General features: G+C 51.2%; 1 protein-coding gene across 1 annotated transcript in view; it reads right to left on the bottom strand.

The window, feature by feature from the left end:
* LOC135812250 (uncharacterized) overlaps nucleotides 1-18,171 on the bottom strand; it is a 31,893-nt gene that overhangs the window by 2,767 nt on the left and 10,955 nt on the right. Inside the window, exons 9-14 of the mRNA XM_065325594.1 lie at nucleotides 14,322-14,344; nucleotides 12,966-13,047; nucleotides 9,288-12,229; nucleotides 8,435-8,543; nucleotides 2,839-6,542; nucleotides 788-917 (exon numbers count right to left, since the gene is read on the bottom strand). Coding sequence (XP_065181666.1) covers nucleotides 788-917; nucleotides 2,839-6,542; nucleotides 8,435-8,543; nucleotides 9,288-12,229; nucleotides 12,966-13,047; nucleotides 14,322-14,344 — 6,990 coding nt within the window. The remainder of the gene's footprint in view (nucleotides 1-787; nucleotides 918-2,838; nucleotides 6,543-8,434; nucleotides 8,544-9,287; nucleotides 12,230-12,965; nucleotides 13,048-14,321; nucleotides 14,345-18,171) is intronic.

Raw genomic sequence — 18,171 nt, 5'->3', positions numbered from 1 at the left:
CTGGCTTGCAAGTGTTGAGTTGCGGAGAGAGAAAAAACACAGTAGTGTAGGTAGATGGTCGAATTTCCTAGCAAATCGAAAATTTCGCCTCGCAGTCCAAACGTGAAATAGAGGATATTGCAGTGTAGGTAGTAGTGCATACAAGAAGTCCACACTGTACAGGTCTCTCCACTATTAGAATACAATACATTGTAGTATTCGACTTGAAAAGTAACGGCACGAACGGCCTAGTCGAAACTACATGGCTTCGGTGTGTTGATTTGCTTTCCTCCAACAAAGAATCTATGAGAATGTGTTTCTTTTCAGACATCCTGGTACATCGTCAGAGCGAGCTATAAGGCTTGAAAGTGGTACGTCACAGCATAGCAACAATTTCAAAAATTCAAAAAACTGGATCCACTTGGATCCTGTTTTTGTATGGATCCAAGCACATTTCAAGCGGTCTTACTCACAGCAAGGTGATGTAGCCAATGAAACGGACTGATTTGGCTACTGGAGGCGGGGTGACAACTGGTGGCGAAGTAAAAGTCACACATGCATACGACATGAGCAGGTTGCTATGCATCCATAGACTGAGGCAATAGCAAAGTCACACCTTAGTGGATCCAAAATACAAATCTGATGTCAACTTACTACTCCGTGGCCGTTTTTGACGTCATCACTTTCAAGCCCTATTGATGAATGAAAAGGTGTTTTTAAGGCGGAGAGTATTGGATGCGTGCAATGGATGATAAGTAATCAATTATGAAACGAGAAGAAAAACTCTTGAGGCTCAAGCCACACCAACCTTTCACAGCTGCAACACAGATTGCCGCGACCTCGTAGCGCATCAACGCGGCACCGCGCTGCCGATTCACACAGAAGTTGTGCACGGTCCCGTAACCCTGGCAGAGCAGCCGCAAAGCGCCCTCGTCCATCTACACAGCGAGCACAAACGGTACAAACACAGAGAGAGCACTCAGGGCAATCATTAGCATCCCCAACAAGGGCGTCGTCGGAAGGTAATTTAGTTTGGTACGGTGAGCCATCTGAAGTATGATTTACTCGTGGGAGAGGGGTGGCCGAGCTGTAAAATTTGGAAAATTAGAGCCAAAATCAATGCATTTTATTGATTCACGGGGTACTGGGACAAAGAGTGGTATGGTCAATACCGTAGTGACCATAGCGTGTCCCACGCCCCTGACCAACATATTCAATACACATAATTCAATACAGAGAGACAGGGAGACACAGAGAGGGAGGGGAAGAGAGAGAGAGAGAGAGAGAGAGAGAGAGAGAGAGAGAGAGAGAGAGAGAGAGAGAGAGAGAGAGAGAGAGAGAGAGAGAGAGAGAGAGAGAGAGAGAGAGAGAGAGAGAGAGAGAGAGAGAGAGAGAGAGAGAGAGAGAGAGAGAGAGAGAGAGAGAGAGAGAGAGAGAGAGAGAGAGAGAGAGAGAGAGAGAGAGAGAGAGAGAGAGAGAGAGAGAGAGAGAGAGAGAGAGAGAGAGAGAGAGAGAGAGAGAGAGAGAGAGAGAGAGAGAGAGAGAGAGAGAGAGAGAGAGAGAGAGAGAGAGAGAGAGAGGTGGGAACGTTTAACCAGACACACGATAAAAAATAATGCGACAATGGGTTTTTCTACGTATTCCCATGGCAAGGAGATTAATTCCCTTGGCAACTACTGTCTAAAAGTATCACATCAGCCGCTGGTTAGAGGTGAGACCTGAGAAGGTCAAAACAGTGAGCTGTCTGGAGATAGGGGGATACAGTAGGAGACGACCGACAGCCTGGATATCTTAGACCCGGTGTGAACACGGATAGGCAAATAGTAGCGATATCCTGGACGTACTGCTCGTTGGCACAACCTGGAACGAATGATTGTATTGCCTGGAGTATCATGAAAGCTACAGTGCTGGCCAGAGAAATCCAACCTTATGAATAAAGTAGCGCCACGTTAAGTTCACAGACCAGTATGTGCAGTGCTAGGAGTATGTGCAGTGCTAGGAGTATGTGCAGTGCTAGGACTGTGTAGTATGTGCAGTGCTAGGACTGTGGAGTATGTGCAGTGCTAGGACTGTGTAGTATGTGCAGTGCTAGGACTGTGTAGTATGTGCAGTGCTAGGACTGTGTAGTATGTGCAGTGCTAGGACTGTGTAGTATGTGCAGTGCTAGGACTGTGGAGTATGTGCAGTGCTAGGACTGTGTAGTATGTGCAGTGCTAGGACTGTGTAGTATGTGCAGTGCTAGGACTGTGTAGTATGTGCAGTGCTAGGACTGTGTAGTATGTGCAGTGCTAGGACTGTGTAGTATGTGCAGTGCTAGGACTGTGTAGTATGTGCAGTGCTAGGACTGTGTAGTATGTGCAGTGCTAGGACTGTGTAGTATGTGCAGTGCTAGGACTGTGTAGTATGTGCAGTGCTAGGACTGTGTAGTATGTGCAGTGCTAGGACTGTGTAGGATGTGCAGTGCTAGGACTGTGTAGTATGTGCAGTGCTAGGACTGTGTAGTATGTGCAGTGCTAGGACTGTGTAGTATGTGCAGTGCTAGGACTGTGTAGTATGTGCAGTGCTAGGACTGTGTAGTATGTGCAGTGCTAGGACTGTGTAGTATGTGCAGTGCTAGGAGTATGTGCAGTGCTAGGAGTATGTGCAGTGCTAGGACTGTGTAGTATGTGCAGTGCTAGGACTGTGTAGTATGTGCAGTGCTAGGACTGTGTAGTATGTGCAGTGCTAGGACTGTGTAGTATGTGCAGTGCTAGGACTGTGTAGCACCCGGCACTATATTACTCATGAGGTTGGGTTTCTTTGGCCAGTACTGCACAGTCACTCTGACTCATAATACAGGACATGTTCAGTATGCCTTACCTCGTCCGGGATGTTTGAAACCAGTAACCATGGAGACCCAGGATCGTCAACAGCGACGGTATCCTCATTCTTATCAGTTGTGCTGCTCGGTGATTCCGACGTCTTCTGTGAGCTTTTCACGGCCTTGCTCTTGCGCTTGCGTTCGCTGGCCTCACTGGTCGTCTCATTCTGTGGGTTCTGACTGCTTCTGCTGGCCGTTTTCCGTGAGCTGCTCTTGGTCTTAGCGGATGCTGCTGCTGGTACGGGTGACTGTGAGGCAGATGACGCTGGTGATGATGGCCATGCCGCGTCCAGACCAGAGTCTCTGTGCTGCGTGCTCGTCGTCGTCGTCTTCGGCCCCGCCACGTCACCCGTCCAGAAGGACACGACGCCCTCGCCCCACACCGATGATCCGCCTTGCTTACGCCAAGTGCCGCCGTCATCACCACCACCACCGCCGCCGCCGCTGCCGCCATGACGTGCAGCATCGGACGGTCGGCCAGAATCGCCCTGTTGACCGACGAAACCGCCAGTCGGCACAGCATTATTACCTGCGGTGCCCGTGCTTTCCACACCGCCAGCATCCCACGTGCTGTTCCCGGACGCAGTAACACCACTGAACAACACCGCGGTATGAGTGCCGGCGGTGTGTTGTGCATCGCCCGCTCGGAATGCTCGCTCGCTGTCCGCCGATGACGCTAGCGACATGCCGCTTGCCTGCCGCGATGCTCCCAGTGAGTCCGCGTTGCCAGTGGCCGAGCCGAAGGGTGCAGGCACCGCCACTGACGTTGCAGTGCTGCTGCAGCTGCTGCTGCTGGCCAAGCTTGATACCGACTCAGCGGCCGACAGACGGCTGAACGGCTTTACAATCTCGTCAACGGCGCGCGATAAGAAGCCACCACCCTGCTTTTCCTGGCCACTAGCCGGCCTACTGAGGTGATCACCAGCACCAGGCGCTACAGCAGATGGGTTGCTAGTAGCGGAAGGATCTCCGGACCCACGCTGTGGACCATCGTCTCCGAGTGGCGAGTACTTCTGAAATGCCGCGGACGCAATCGGACGCATCAGTCCCGGAGGTGGGGCCTGATGTTTGGAGCCACTTGAGCTGAACTGAGCTGCAGGTGATGCGGGCCGCCCGTGTACGGGCTGAACCACAGACGCAGACGACGTAGATGAGGAGGACTGCAGGGAAAACCCCGGCGGACGTCGGTTGCTACCAATCGCCATGGCAGTAGAGGCACCACTGACAGCGCCAATGGATGACCAGATAGAGTCCGAGTACGGTACGCCGGGTGATAGAGGGTTCAGCGAAGGTTGTGGCGTTGCAGACTTTTGAGCCAGCGCGTCGACTGCCGCTTCGAGGCCGTTTACAGAAATAATCTCTCCTGCGTCACCGCGTGTGGTTTTGTTCATGCTGAACAGCACTTCTCCATGCAATGGCTCCGAGACGGAAGACAGAAGTTTACTGCCAAGGAAAAGATCGGTGTGACCGTATATTGGGTTCCCCGTTTCCTGCACATGGCTTCTGTCCTGGGCATAGCTTTTGTCCCGTGCGTAGCTGTTCCCCAAGGTGTCGTCATTGTCTGATACATACACCTCCGCATCCAGGTCTACGTCACTCTCTTCACCGGAATCATCCTCATCGTCCTCGTCCTCTTCGTTGGACATTTCACTGCTGTCGTCCGATAGGGTTTCCGGCTCAGAGACAACTTCGTCCATGTATCTCTCCAGAGAGAGGTTTTCAGGAGCAATGGTTGAGGTGTGTTGCGGTGCTGCTGCTTGATCATACAGTACCGGAGAAGACGATGAGGCACCGGATTCGCTGTCCAGATGCATGCTGGACGGGAGTAGCAGGTTTGTAGCATTCAGTTCCGGCAGCAGTGGTTTCTTGGTGGCAGCGCCAGTCGCTGATGCAGGCGGTAGATCGGCAGTAGCAGTGTAGCTGTTGACTGTTCTAGAGGTGGTGCTGCTCGATGGTCGGGCGGCAGGACTAACCGTAAAACGCCACGTAGTACTTGATGGTGTTGGACTAGCTCGAGGCTGTGGAGATGTATCGCTACCACCATCGCCATTCTTTCGTGATGATCTCAGTTCCTGGCCACTAGTTGCAGTGCCTTGTGTCCGTGTACTCGGAGACAACATCGTTTGACTTGTTTGTTGCATCTGCATGTCTGTGGAGGAAAGTTGGGCTTGGGTTGTTCTTGAAGAGGGAACGCTGTCCTGGTACTTGCGATCCTGCTGCTGCTGCAGTGACTGCTGTAGTTGCTGCTGCAGTGACTGCTGTTGTTGCTGCTGCAGTGGCTGCTGTTGTTGCTGCTGCAGTGGCTGCTGTTGTTGCTGCTGCAGTGGCTGCTGCTGCTGCTGCTGCTGCTGCTGCAGTGACTGCTGTAGTTGCTGCTGCAGTGACTGCTGTTGTTGCTGCTGCAGTGGCTGCTGCTGCAGTGGCTGCTGCTGCAGTGGCTGCTGCTGCTGCTGTTGTTGTTGCTGCTGCTGCTGCTGCTGTTGTTGCTCCTGCTGTTGTTGCTGCTGCTGCTGTTGCTGCTGCTGCTGTTGTTTCTGCTGCTGTTGCTGCTGCTGCCGTTGCTGCTGCTGCTGTTGCTTCTGGCGTTGCGTCTCCCCCTGCGGCGGATATGCAGTGTGGGCTTGTCCTTGTTCTCTTGATTCGGCTGCAGTTGCTAGAAGAAGTTGGTGCTTAGTTAGCTGCAAGTTGTTCATCAGCTTGGTTAGGTATACAGCGAGATCAGCGACGCTCTTGACACAGTGCGCAAGCTCAGCCGGGTTCGGGTTGGGCATGGAACGCAACTCGGCTTCCCTGGCCTGGGCGGCTTTCAAGCGCTGATGAGCTACCTGGTACCATTGCTGTCCATTCTGCAGCTTCTGTGCCAATGCCTGCACGTGCTCTTGAGGAAACGCGGTGTCTTCTGCTCCCGCTGGCCCTCCCGTTTGTGGCGGTGCTGGTGGCTGGGATGATGCTGGTTCTTCCTGGGAAGGCCCAGAAGAAACGCTTGATTTTGGCGTGCCACCCGAGCTGCTGCTCTGTTCCCCGTAGGCCCCAGCTCGTTGTGCTGTTTGAGCTGCCAGTGCCCGCTGGTTGGACTGCCCAGCTGGCTGCGTAGCCTTGACAACAGTTGCCGGGACAGCAGAACTAGCCGCCGCCGCACTCCCCGCTCCATTGACCCGCGCAGTGGCGGTGTTTCTCGACGACTGCTGTGCTGCGCTGGCGGCTGACGCTTTGTCAACGGTATCCTTTCCGCGAGGGTTGCTTGAACTGACGCCTGCCATTCCTGGTAGCTTCTCAGCTGGTGTTGCTGTTGCTGCTGCTGCTGGTGCTGGTGCTAGTTTCGGTTTTTGTTGCTTTGAACGAGTCGTGAAGCCCAAATCAATAACACCATCTGCTACAGGCTGAAACCCGGTCAAAGAGGCCATCGCTTGTCGATGCTTTAGCGATGCAGTTATAGGCTGCCGGACCGATGATTTACCTGGTAAATTGGCATCCGTTGCTGCTGTGTCGATCTTCGATCGCTGTCGAGTGCTGGAGGCTGCTGCTGTTGCGCCGCCTGTTGCTGCTGTCTCTTTGGCGTGATGCACTCCTCTGCTGCTGCTGTCACTGTGGCCTGCTGCTTGTGATGGCTTGGCAAAGACATTGACGGCGGCCTCACTAGGCAGGCGTGCTGCCTCAGACTGTGGTGATGAAGTGTTGGTGGCTGCCATCGCAAGCAGGTCACCTAAGGACAGCAACACAGTAATCACACACACACACACACACACACACACACACACACACACACACACACACACACACACACACGCACACACACACACACACACCAACGGACCAGGAACACAGTAATCACACACACACACACACACACACACACACACACACACACGCACACACACACACACACACACACACACACACACACACAGACAGCATCAGGAACACGGCATCAGGAACAGAGCATCAGTACCCAGCACACATTGCCAGCCACTGGCTATGCAACTCTGTTGTTGTTTGCTGTGTTGTACGGGCAGAGCACAAAGACTACTCATTCACACATTAAAGGGGAAGTTAAGGCAAAAATTAAAATTTCACCAGTTGTAGTCTTCGGGGTGCTGAGTCGAATGGTCGTGGTCCGAGGAAGCTGAGACGCTCCCTTCCTACTTGAATCCAAATCGAACTCGCGGACTTCCACCGAAACTGGGTGACTGCGCCCTACTAGATGGGGATTTGTATGCAAAATGTCACTAAAAGCGCCATTTCGTTCTTATAAAAGCATGGATGACCGCGATTGGCCCATATGTTGTAGTCTTTTGGACGCTGAGTCGATTAGTTTTGGTCCGAAAAGGCTGCGATGCAGCGTTCCTCCTTTATTCCCAATCGAACATGGTTGAAGAAGCGGTCACGTGCTCCTGCGTACACCAGTCACTTGGTCACCGTACCTGCAGGGTACAACTTACTAGCCTGTTTGACCTTTTTTGGGTGCAGTCCTGTCACTCGAGTTGAACTCGAGTTGAACCTTGGTGTGAAAGTTGTCGCCTGCTGGCGTGGTGACCAGGTGATTTGGGCACCCAGGAGCACGTGACCGCTTGTTCAACCGTGTTCGATTGGGAATAAAGGAGGAACGCTGCATCGCAGCCTTTTTGGACCAAAACCAGGCGACTCAGCGTCCAAAAGACTACAACATATGGGCCAATCGCGGTCATCCGTGCTTTTATAAGAACGAAATGGCGCTTTTAGTGACATTTTGCATACAAATCCCCATCTAGTAGGGCGCAGTCACCCAGTTTCGGTGGAAGTGCGCGAGTTCGATTGGGATTCAAGTAGGAAGGGAGCGTCTCAGCTTCCTCGGACCACGACCATTCGACTCAGCACCCCGAAGACTACAACTGGTGAAATTTTAATTTTTGCCTTAACTTCCCCTTTAACTACATGAATTTGCAGGGCAGAACATGCTGCTTTTACTCCAGTGTAGCTTATACTCTTGAAAATAGGGTAACTTCAATAGTGTGGGACTCCCCATGGCAGTGGAAACCGCAGGAGAGCAGACAAGTTTCAAACCAATCACTGCACCAATCCCAGTAGAGTAGACAAGTTTCAAACCAATCGCTGCACCAATCCCAGGAGAGCAGGCAAGTTTCAAACCAATCGCTGCACCAATCCCAGGAGAGCAGACAAGTTTCAAACCAATCGCTGCACCAATCCCAGGAGAGCAGACAAGTTTCAAACCCATCGCTGCACCAATCCCAGGAGAGCAGACAAGTTTCAAACCCATCGCTGCACCAATCCCAGGAGAGCAGGCAAGTTTCAAACCCATCGCTGCACCAATCCCAGGAGAGCAGACAAGTTTCAAACCCATCGCTGCACCAATCCCAGGAGAGCAGACAAGTTTCAAACCCATCGCTGCACCAATCCCAGGAGAGCAGAGTTTCAAACCCATCGCTGCACCAATCCCAGGAGAGCAGACAAGTTTCAAACCCATCGCTGCACCAATCCCAGGAGAGCAGACAAGTTTCAAACCCATCGCTGCACCAATCCCAGGAGAGCAGACAAGTTTCAAACCCATCGCCGCACAACCACAGTGATGAGTAATGAATCGGACCACTGCGAACATACCGATAGCCGAATCCATGTCGTTCTTGTTCGTTCTCAGTGCACTTTTGGCGTCATTCTCGGCGAATCCCATGTCCATCAGTACGGAGATGTTGCTCTTCCACACCGGTGACTGCGCATGCATAGCCACACAGACGACCACACATAACCAACCATGCACGACCGCACACGACCAACCGTACACGACCATACACGACCACACACGACCATACATAACCATGATGAACATGATCCCACATAACCACACATAGTACCATACATCACCCAATATGACCACACATAACGGCATGATAAACATGACCTCACACGACCACACATATTCACACGTTACCCGATATGACCACACATGACAGTTCCGGTGTAACCAGTGAAATCTCTTCCAATGCAGTTCAATTCGTTTCAGGTGACAATGCCCATCAGGTGCTGCAAGGTCAAATAAACTCTCACGAGGACAGACTGTAAAACATGTAATTTTAGGTGCATTTTAAAAAAATTCTGTGGCAGGGACCTGCCAGGTTTCAGGTGTAATTTTAAATTAGGTGATCAGCGTTCCCTTCACATACAGTGCCTTTTAGGTGTAATTTAAATTTAGGTGCCTGGTTTCTCTACCGAAATCCCCGAAATTAAAGTTACACCGAAAATTGCATGTTTTACAGTACATGAAAGTTAGGAGACTGAAATACCTGTCCAGCCAGAGCTTTTTTTCTTTTTTTTGACTTTGTTTTACTTCGCAAAATCCAAATGGAATTTCTTCCCAATGCTTCAACAACTACACTAGCTGTGCTACTCTTTAGGAGCTACGTACTACCTCCAGAAAAGAGGGTACTAGCTCCGGACATTCACTCTATCTGCTCACCTCTTCATAGAGCTGTTGTGTTGTCAGCGAGGAGCTGGTCTTACGACCAACCTTCGTCCAGCTCAAAGTTGACGGTGCTCCGACAAGGTGCCTGGCCGCAGGTCCGGAACCTCCGCCAATTGTGGGCCATTCTTCATCCTGCTTCCGGTCCTGTCGCCGCTGCTGCTGCTGCTGCTGTTGCTTCTGTTGGGGTTTGGACTGTGCCTTGTGCTGCTGTTTGTGAGGCTTTGCAGTGGGGTTAGTCTGACGCTGCTGGTGCTGCTGCTTCAGCTGCTGCTGTTGTAGCTGTTGCTGTTGCTGCTGTTGCTGCTGTTGCTGCTGCCGTTGCTGCTGTTGCTGCTGCTGCTGCCGTTGCTGCTGTTCCTGTTGCTGCTGCCGTTGCTGCTGTTGCTGCTGCCGTTGCTGCTGTTCCTGTTGCTGTTGTTCCTGTTGCTGCTGTTGCTGATTTTGCTGCTGTTGCCGCTGTTCCTGTTGCTGCTGTTGCTGCTGCTGCTGTCTTGCCCCAGCAGCAGACCGGCTTGCAGCATTGTCGGCGTCAGCGGCGAGGGAAATCCCCAGACTCGTGTTGTCACCTGTACGTCTAACAGTACTGTGTGCAGCTGTTCCGGTGACGTTGGCTGCATGATGACTCACGTGTGTTGTCGTGGTGACGTTGGCTGCATGATGACTCACATCAGTCAATTCCGTGGAATTGATCATAGTACGGAGCACGGGCGCTGTGCCAGTGGAAACCGTGGGCAGCGATTCCTGTGCGGGCTGAGAGAATGTACCAGTAGACGGCATTGTGTTGTTTCTGGCAGTGTGACGGCCTGCCTGTGGAGTGCTGTGGACGTGATCCAAGCCAGCAGCTGGTTGGTTTTGCTCTTTAGCAGAAACTCTGGCGTGTGGCGGTTGCGCAGAGGATAGCTGTGCGTGTCTGCTGGCCTCATAGGCCTGCAGTGTGTGATCTTTCCTTTCTCTCACGCTCTCGGCACAGCCCTTTCCACTTACAATCTTGTCACGCTGGACCAGTTCAACATCATTGCTTGCAGCGACTGCACTCTCTTCGACAGCATCCCCGTTCTCGCTGGCGCCTTCAGCTCTCCACCGGTCGACTTGGTCACTTGCACCGTCTTGCGCGCCTCTGGCTTTCAGCGATACGGACATGCCAGCCGTGTCGGTCGGTGGTCGCTCTCCCGTTGCTCCCTCCTTGACGCCGGACGCTCTAGCCATACTGGTGTGGCGTGCATCGTTCACATTGTCCGCTATGTGACCTACACTAATACTTGCTATGCCAGCATGCTGACGTGAGGCCAATGCCTCCTCAAGTTCCTGCTGTGCATTGCTATCAGATACTGTCATCATGCCAGCTGGGAGCACCGTCTGATCTCGACTGAACAAAGCATTGTCACTCATCCTACTAAAATCGCCAGGGCAGAACCTGGCGCCATTCGCAACTACCTTACCTAGAGTAGGGTCATACGCTGACTGAGCCACTACCTTATCGCCATGCATTGCAGCAAGAGAAACAACAGGAACTACCTCTACATTTCTACGACTGTTACTGCTAGGATTAGCTACAGAGATGTCACCTGTCTCTTCTAACCTAATGCCAGGCTCGGCATCATCGTACTGTGCACTCTCACTGTTGTTGCCGGGCAACACTGTTTCCATGGCATCAAATGAGTTTAAATGGTCTGTTCCTAGCGCTAGCGCAGCATAGCCAGCGGGAAGACGGGGAAAGTTAGTACCTACCATCGGTGCATGCATACCGGGACTGTTTGCAGGCAGACTGTAGGGTGGCAACACTGGGCCCATCCTAGGGCCAGTACCCAAGGGACTACGGAGTGGTCCGCGTCCGCGACCTCGGCCCACAATGCGGGCCGGGTTAGCGATGGAACCTCGTGCCTTGCCCCGACCAATTATCGGAGCTTTCTTTGGCAACAACGTCACTTCAGGTTTGTCAACCTGTTGTTCAGCATTGTCTTTGTTACTCATACTCACATTATACTGAATCGCATCTGAGGGGCTAGAGTGCTGCTCTTGCACTGTATCCGCCGCCAGCTGCAGCAGCTGTGCCGGCTCCTGCCGCGGTGTCAGGTCGTCATGGATACGGTCGTCATGGATACGCGCCTCCCCGCCGCCACCGTCCAACAGCCCCAAGTCGTCCTGGACGTCATGCACAAACGTGTCGTCGTTCTGGGAATCGCCGCTCTCCGCCAGAGGCAGTGTTTCCAATGCAGTGGCGGTATCGTCACCATGACGACTGGCATCTTGTGCGGATGAGATGTCGGGCTGCCGCAATGGCTCCAAAGAACTCTGCAGAAGAGCGCTCAGCGGATCATCGTCCTCAATGGCATCGGGACCGGAATCCCACAGGGTTTCGTCATCGCAGGCGTCCGCTATCCGTGTGGAGTTGTCGTCAGCGGGCACACCACCGTCGGCTGAGAGGTCCTCCGACGCCGATGTTGTGTTTGGTGGCCAACTGGTTAGCGTACTGCGGCCAGCGTTGGTGCTGGTGTTTTGAGGGCGTTTGCTGGCAGGCAGGCTGCTAGGCCACAGGGCCTGTACGTGTGGATTGCATTCCCAGCCGGGCAGCATGTCCTTCGGTGCACTATGCCACTGCGCCGCCAACGCACTCAACTGGAAATTGTCCAGACCGTGCTCATGACAATCTACGGCCCCACTATCGCCATAGGCCACACTATCGCCATAGCTCAGGGTATCGTCATAGCCGGTGATACCAGAAGCCGTGTCTGATTGAGGTGCTGCTGCTGCTGTTGCCGTGCCGGTGTCTGCTTGTGCGTAGCCAGGAGGCCGTGATCTGGGCGAGCGCGGCCCGGCGGACGCAGCAGCGGCAGTGCGCTGCTGCGTGGAGGTGTGGTGCGTGGGCGCACTTCCTCCTCCTCCGCCGCCGCCGCCATCGCTGCTTGCCGCGCTGTGCGTGCTGTATGCAGGCATGGCTGTAGAGAGACAGGCACACACACGGGATAACAGGCTAGGCCAATACTGAGATCATCAGCAACACCACAGCATGCACGTGTTGAAAAATAGCACATGTACATAGTACCGTACTCGTTGGTACAAGTCTTGAGCTTTCTTGCAGTTTGATCAAAGGACCAACACCATGGTTGGTCATTGCACACATTCCTACCACACTGCAACAATGAACCAGTTCCTAGCATACAACGAGGGAGTGACGGGCGGAGGGACGGACGGACGGAGGGACGGACGGACGGAGGGACGAAGGAAGGGATCGAGGGAGAGACGGAGGGAGGGACGGACGGACGGACGGACGGAGGGAGGGACGGAGGAAGGGACGGAGGGAGGGACGGAGGAAGGGACGGAGGGAGGGACGGAGGGACGGACGGACGGAGGGACGGACGGACGGAGGGAGGGACGGACGGAGGGAGGGACGGACAGAGGGAGGGACGGAGGGAGAGAGGGAGGGAGGGAGAGAGGGAGAGAGGGAGAGAGGGAGGGAGGGAGGGACGGACGGACGGACGGAGGGAGGGAGGGAGGGAGGGAGGGAGGGAGGGAGGGAGAGAGAGAGAGAGAGAGAGAGAGAGAGAGAGAGAGAGAGAGAGAGAGAGAGAGAGAGAGAGAGAGAGAGAGAGAGAGAAGGAGAGAGAGATTCAACAAGTGAGATTCACACAGAGAACAAGAGACACTGATTTTCAAACAAGCAAGATAGCTGACCAGCTGGAATACGGTGATGATTTCGTTTGCAGTGGAAGCGTGGAGGTAAGTCATTGTCAAATTGCTGCTGGTTTGACTGTATCTGAAAAAGAACAGCATACATAAATACATCTGTTACATAAACATACACATACACACACACACACACACACACATACACAGACATACACAGACAGTCCAACCGTCCTACTTTGAGCAGAAGTGTCCTGCTTTGAGCAGGACTGTCCTGCTTTGGACAAAAAACATTTGGGTGAATTTACATGGGAGAGAATGGCCTTTGCATACATTAATAGGTGTCCTGCTTTGGCACATGGAAATGGTTGGACAGGCTGCATACACGCACGCACGCACCATTTGACTATTCGACGCCCATCACCGGAGGCGATGCAGACGCCATAGCAGCTTGTGCTGGGATTGCACCATTCAACAGCTTGCAAGGCTGAAGAATTGACCACCATTATTCAGCCTGGTCTACACCACACAGCTATGAAGTGGCTTTTTCTGGTCAGTGAATCCCTACTTTTTGGTCTTTTTCATTTTTTTTTCCGCACACACAAACATCATACCACATACTCCGGCATGCACTGGCTGTTGGTAGCCACCCAGGAGAATAAGAGAAAAGTCAGGAGGAGTCTGAGAAAGAGAAGAAAGACGTGTGAGACCATAATCGTCGGGAATCGAACCCGCAACCTCTCGATTGGAAGTCGCTGCACATACCACTGCACCATATGGGACACACGTACGCAGGCACGCCCGTGCACACACACACACACACACACACACACACATCAGTAAAACGAAACAGGGCTAATGAGAGCGTGCACACAGCGCACTGGATCCTTATCCAAATCCGTTGATCCCCGAGCTGCAGAGAGTGCTCAATGTCAGAGACAGAGCTTAGTACATAGCAGACTCAGCGGAGGAGGTTCAGGTTGGTTGTAACTCTGAGTTTCATGCCGTCAGGCAATCATGAGACAACTGATACTGGGTTTCTACCAAGCAGTGTGCTTATAAACATGTAGGGCCACAGGCAGCACAGTGAATCCTATGCCTATGGATGATTGCAAATCGGAAAGCTAGGACACGCACTACAAACTCTCAGATACAAGGATGACGGAACTTCTCCAAAGCCAACTGCTCCCCTAACCACAAGCTTTTGTTTGATTGTATTATTTGAATTTGCAAACCTAAACGAGCACAAATGCTCAATGACAAGGCAGCGAATACGTTATTGTGTTACAGGGAAGGAGAGTTGGGGAGAAAATAATGCGAGAAAAAACAAGCTGTGCGGCAACAAGTCATGTATCAATGCATGAATCTTTCTTGCCATGCCTGTATGGAGAATAGTAATCCTACCTGAGAGTAAGAGCCATCGTACCCTGAACACATATGCACAGAACAGGACATAACATACAAGTAGAGTATAAACTGGGTTATTAAGCAACCGCAGGTAATAGCGATCACCTGATCTTAACGACCGCTTCTCCATTCACCGGCAGTCCTGCATATAAACAGCACCGGAAACAGCGATCACCTGCGTTGCGCGAACCTGCGCCTGCGCTGCGCGAACAGTGACCAACTAGTGGACCAAGTGCCATATCTGACCTGCATGCAACCACCAAAAGTGTTAATATAATGGCTGGCAGGCTTGGCTGCAACAGGGTTGAAATGCGCTCAGAAGCGAGCGAATCCAATGCAGTCAACGGAAGTGACACGTGACAGTGCAGGGTGCGCTGCATGCACTTGAGTGAGGTGGGGAAAACTCACGGGTGCAGCTTCATCTGCATGACAGGGTCCTGTACCCAACATTTGTCAATGTCACTATATGGAAGTAGTAGAAGTATGTATGTATGTATACTTTATTTGAATTCGCAAATCCAAACGAGCACAAATGCTCAATGACAAGGCAGCGAATATGTTATTATGTTACAGGGAAGGAGGGTTGGGAAGAAAATAAGGAGAAAAAAGAGAGAATGGTAGATATCTCAATGAAGAGCGAAGCGTTATCAAACTACAAGTAAGCCAGCGAACGATAAGTCGATAGTTCTGTAACCCGCCTAATAAACTAAGAAGTAGTAGAAGTACTATCTATTATTTTAATAATGGAACCCTACAGGCGGTGTCGTCTTATTACAGGCAGTGTTGCCACATCACTTTGGCCAAATATCAGTAGGATGAAAAAATAAAATGCATCATCTGGGGGCTTTTTGCCCCCAGACCCCCATCATAGTAACCCCAGTATACACATGCACACAAAGCGCACTGTTAAAGGGGAAGTATACCCTGAAATCACATTTTCACCAGTTGTAGTCTTCGGGGTGCTGAGTCGAATGGTCTTGGTCCGAGGAAGCTGAGACGCTCCCTTCCTCCTTATGTTGTAGTCTTTTAGACGCTGAGTCATGGTTGAACAAGCGGTCACGTGCTCCCGCGTACACCAGTCACCTGGTCACCGTGCCTGCAGGGTACAACTTACTAGCCTGTTTGACCTTTTTTTGGTGCAGTCCTGTCACTCGAGTTGAACTCGAGTTGAACCTTGGTGTGAAAGTTGTCGCCTGCTGGCGCGGTGACCAGGTGAGTTGGGCACCCTGGAGCACGTGACCGCTTGTTCAACCATGTTCGATTGGGAATAAAGGAGGAACGCTGCATCGCAGCCTTTTTCGGACCAAAACTAGTCGACTCCGCGTCCAAACAACTACAACACATGGGCCAATCGCGGTCATCCGTGCTTTTATAAGAACGACATGGCGCTTTTAGTGACATTTTGCATACAAATCCCCATCTAGTAGGGCGCAGTCACCCAGTTTCGGTGGAAGTGCGCGAGTTCGATTGCGAAAAAAGAAGGAAGGGAGCGTCGCAGCTTCCTCGGACCAAGACCATTCGACTCAGCACCCCGAAGACTACAACTGGTGAAAATTTGATTTTAGGGTATACTTCCCCTTTAAAAAATCACGGGTCTGCGTGAAACTCAGATTGAGCTATCAGATTTTCCCCCGAGACAGAATAATGATTTTACTTATAGCACGATAGGAGAGAGCAATGAAAACAAATACGATGACCAGTAAGAGCAAAAATCTGGAACATGACTTCTATTATGTTCTAATTTAGTTCTAAACGAAGCATAACGTCAGAACGGGACATTTTCATGTCTGTTGTCGGCAGGAAAAGGTCAATTGTCGGCGGGTCGTGAAATGCCTCCAAAATCAGCAGGCTACTGACATGTCGGCAGGTGTGGCAACACAGTACAGGGAACCCTGTGAATGATTGACACGATTGAACAAACTCAAAACGACAGGTAGCGGTAGAAGTTTGTCAGATATAAGGGTGCACGTTTGGTGGGTGTGGCATGTTCTTCACTTCCTACCATCAGCTCACACTGCACAAGAAGCAGGAAGGCCATGCATTGAAGCGGGGTAGACCAGCTGCAGCCAAAAAATGGGCAATCAAACTCTGATCACTGGGCTTCTTGAAAGCCTTAATAGTACGCATTGCACCGGAGCATTGCTTTTCAGAGCTTTTGTTGATATTGTACAAAATACTTATTCACCTGCATCATCAATATGGGTGCGTTAATATTCTAAATGGAACAACAGTATGTTTGCTGGGTTATAGTCATACGCTGTATGGTTTCTTATGTATTCAGCAATGCATGTGCTTGCTGGATTGATTGCCCATAAAGGGTATGATGTATTTGGAATGAGCTGAAGAGCAAGTGATTCTTGGACAACATTCCTGGCATAAGTCTGCCAAAATACATTGCTGTACTCAAGTTATGAATGACACGGTGAGCGCATGCCTGCGTGTGTATGGACTCCACCTACATTTATGTACCTACATTTATGTAGGTACAGTACATGTGTCATCAATATTTTATTCCGTAAAAAGTAGGGGGGTGGGTGGTGGGTCCTGGTTACTTTGTAAAATTCACGGATTGAAAAAACTATCGATATTTACGGATGGCCCCTAACCCTTTACCAGCCGCAGGATTTGTATGTAAAATAGCGGTGTCCACTAGATTGAGAATAGAGACTAAACGGTGAATAATTTGTATTGACACCTATATAATTCTGGAAAGCTGGTAGAATTACCTTTTCCTATGAGACTAGAAACAAGCTGACAACATGTAGCGTCATTGCCAGTCATGGCGAACAATAATTCAAGTAAAGCGGCCAAATTAGCAAATTCAAGGAACATGGCAGTGTCCACTAGATTGAGAATAGAGACTAAACGGTAAATAATTTGTATTGACACCTTTATAATTCGGGGAAGCTGGTAGAATTACCTTTCATATGAGACTAAAACTAAGCTAATAACATGAAGCATCGTTGCCATTCATGGCGAATAATAATTCAAGCAATCCGGCCGAATTAGAGAATTCGAGGAACATGAGTACTCGGTTCAGCTTCAGCTCATGCACCAGTTCATCTGTGAGCATCATACTCCGGTGAATGAAACACCCTGAAGCACTTCTTGCCTTTTCCAATGCACAGGTGCACCGGATGACCTTCTCTGTTGGTGCAGTTAGAGCAGAAGAAAGCAGTCTTGTTTCTCTTGCGATCCTGCTTCCATCAGACAACAGAGTTGGCTCTTCCAGACTCACCAGCACAGTCTGGAATGTGTACAGAGTGCACTTGTCTGTAGTCAGCTGCTGGTGCTGGTATAGCACGCTCCAGAGCTGGTGGTGCTGAATGCATTTGCAAACTGCATGGATTTAGCACGGAAGACATCGTGAAGGTGACAGACTTTTTGCAGTCGATCATCCGGGTCGGCCGAGTCGGAACATTGAAAGAACGCGCGGATGGAACGAAATCGCTGACAGGTGAGCAGTTCACGTGCCCACAGGCCATGATAGAGTGTGCGCGTACTCCAATACTTCTCTACATCAGTTAAGCGTATTATACCGAAGTAGAGTAGCAGGGCTAAGAAACAACGTACCTCGTCAGTGCTGGTTTCCTGCCAACTGCCATCGTCCGGTGCGTATGATGGCTTGGACGGAATATGCTGCCAGGCATACTGATTAGTAAAGTTCACCAGAGAATCCATCACATCTTCGGAGAAAAAAATTGAAAAAATCTTACTCGTTCTCAGGTTCAAAAGTTTCAGGTAGATGTAGTCCCTTGGTTCGGGATGGCAAGAACTCAGCAGGTTGGCGAGCTGGACCCACTCAGCCATATTCACAGCACCGCATGCACCTCGTCCACATCCACGA

This window comes from Sycon ciliatum, chromosome 3, assembly GCF_964019385.1.
Source record: "Sycon ciliatum chromosome 3, ocSycCili1.1, whole genome shotgun sequence".
NCBI classification, from domain to species: Eukaryota; Metazoa; Porifera; class Calcarea; order Leucosolenida; family Sycettidae; genus Sycon; species Sycon ciliatum.
This window is presented reverse-complemented; position numbering and strand designations above follow the sequence as displayed.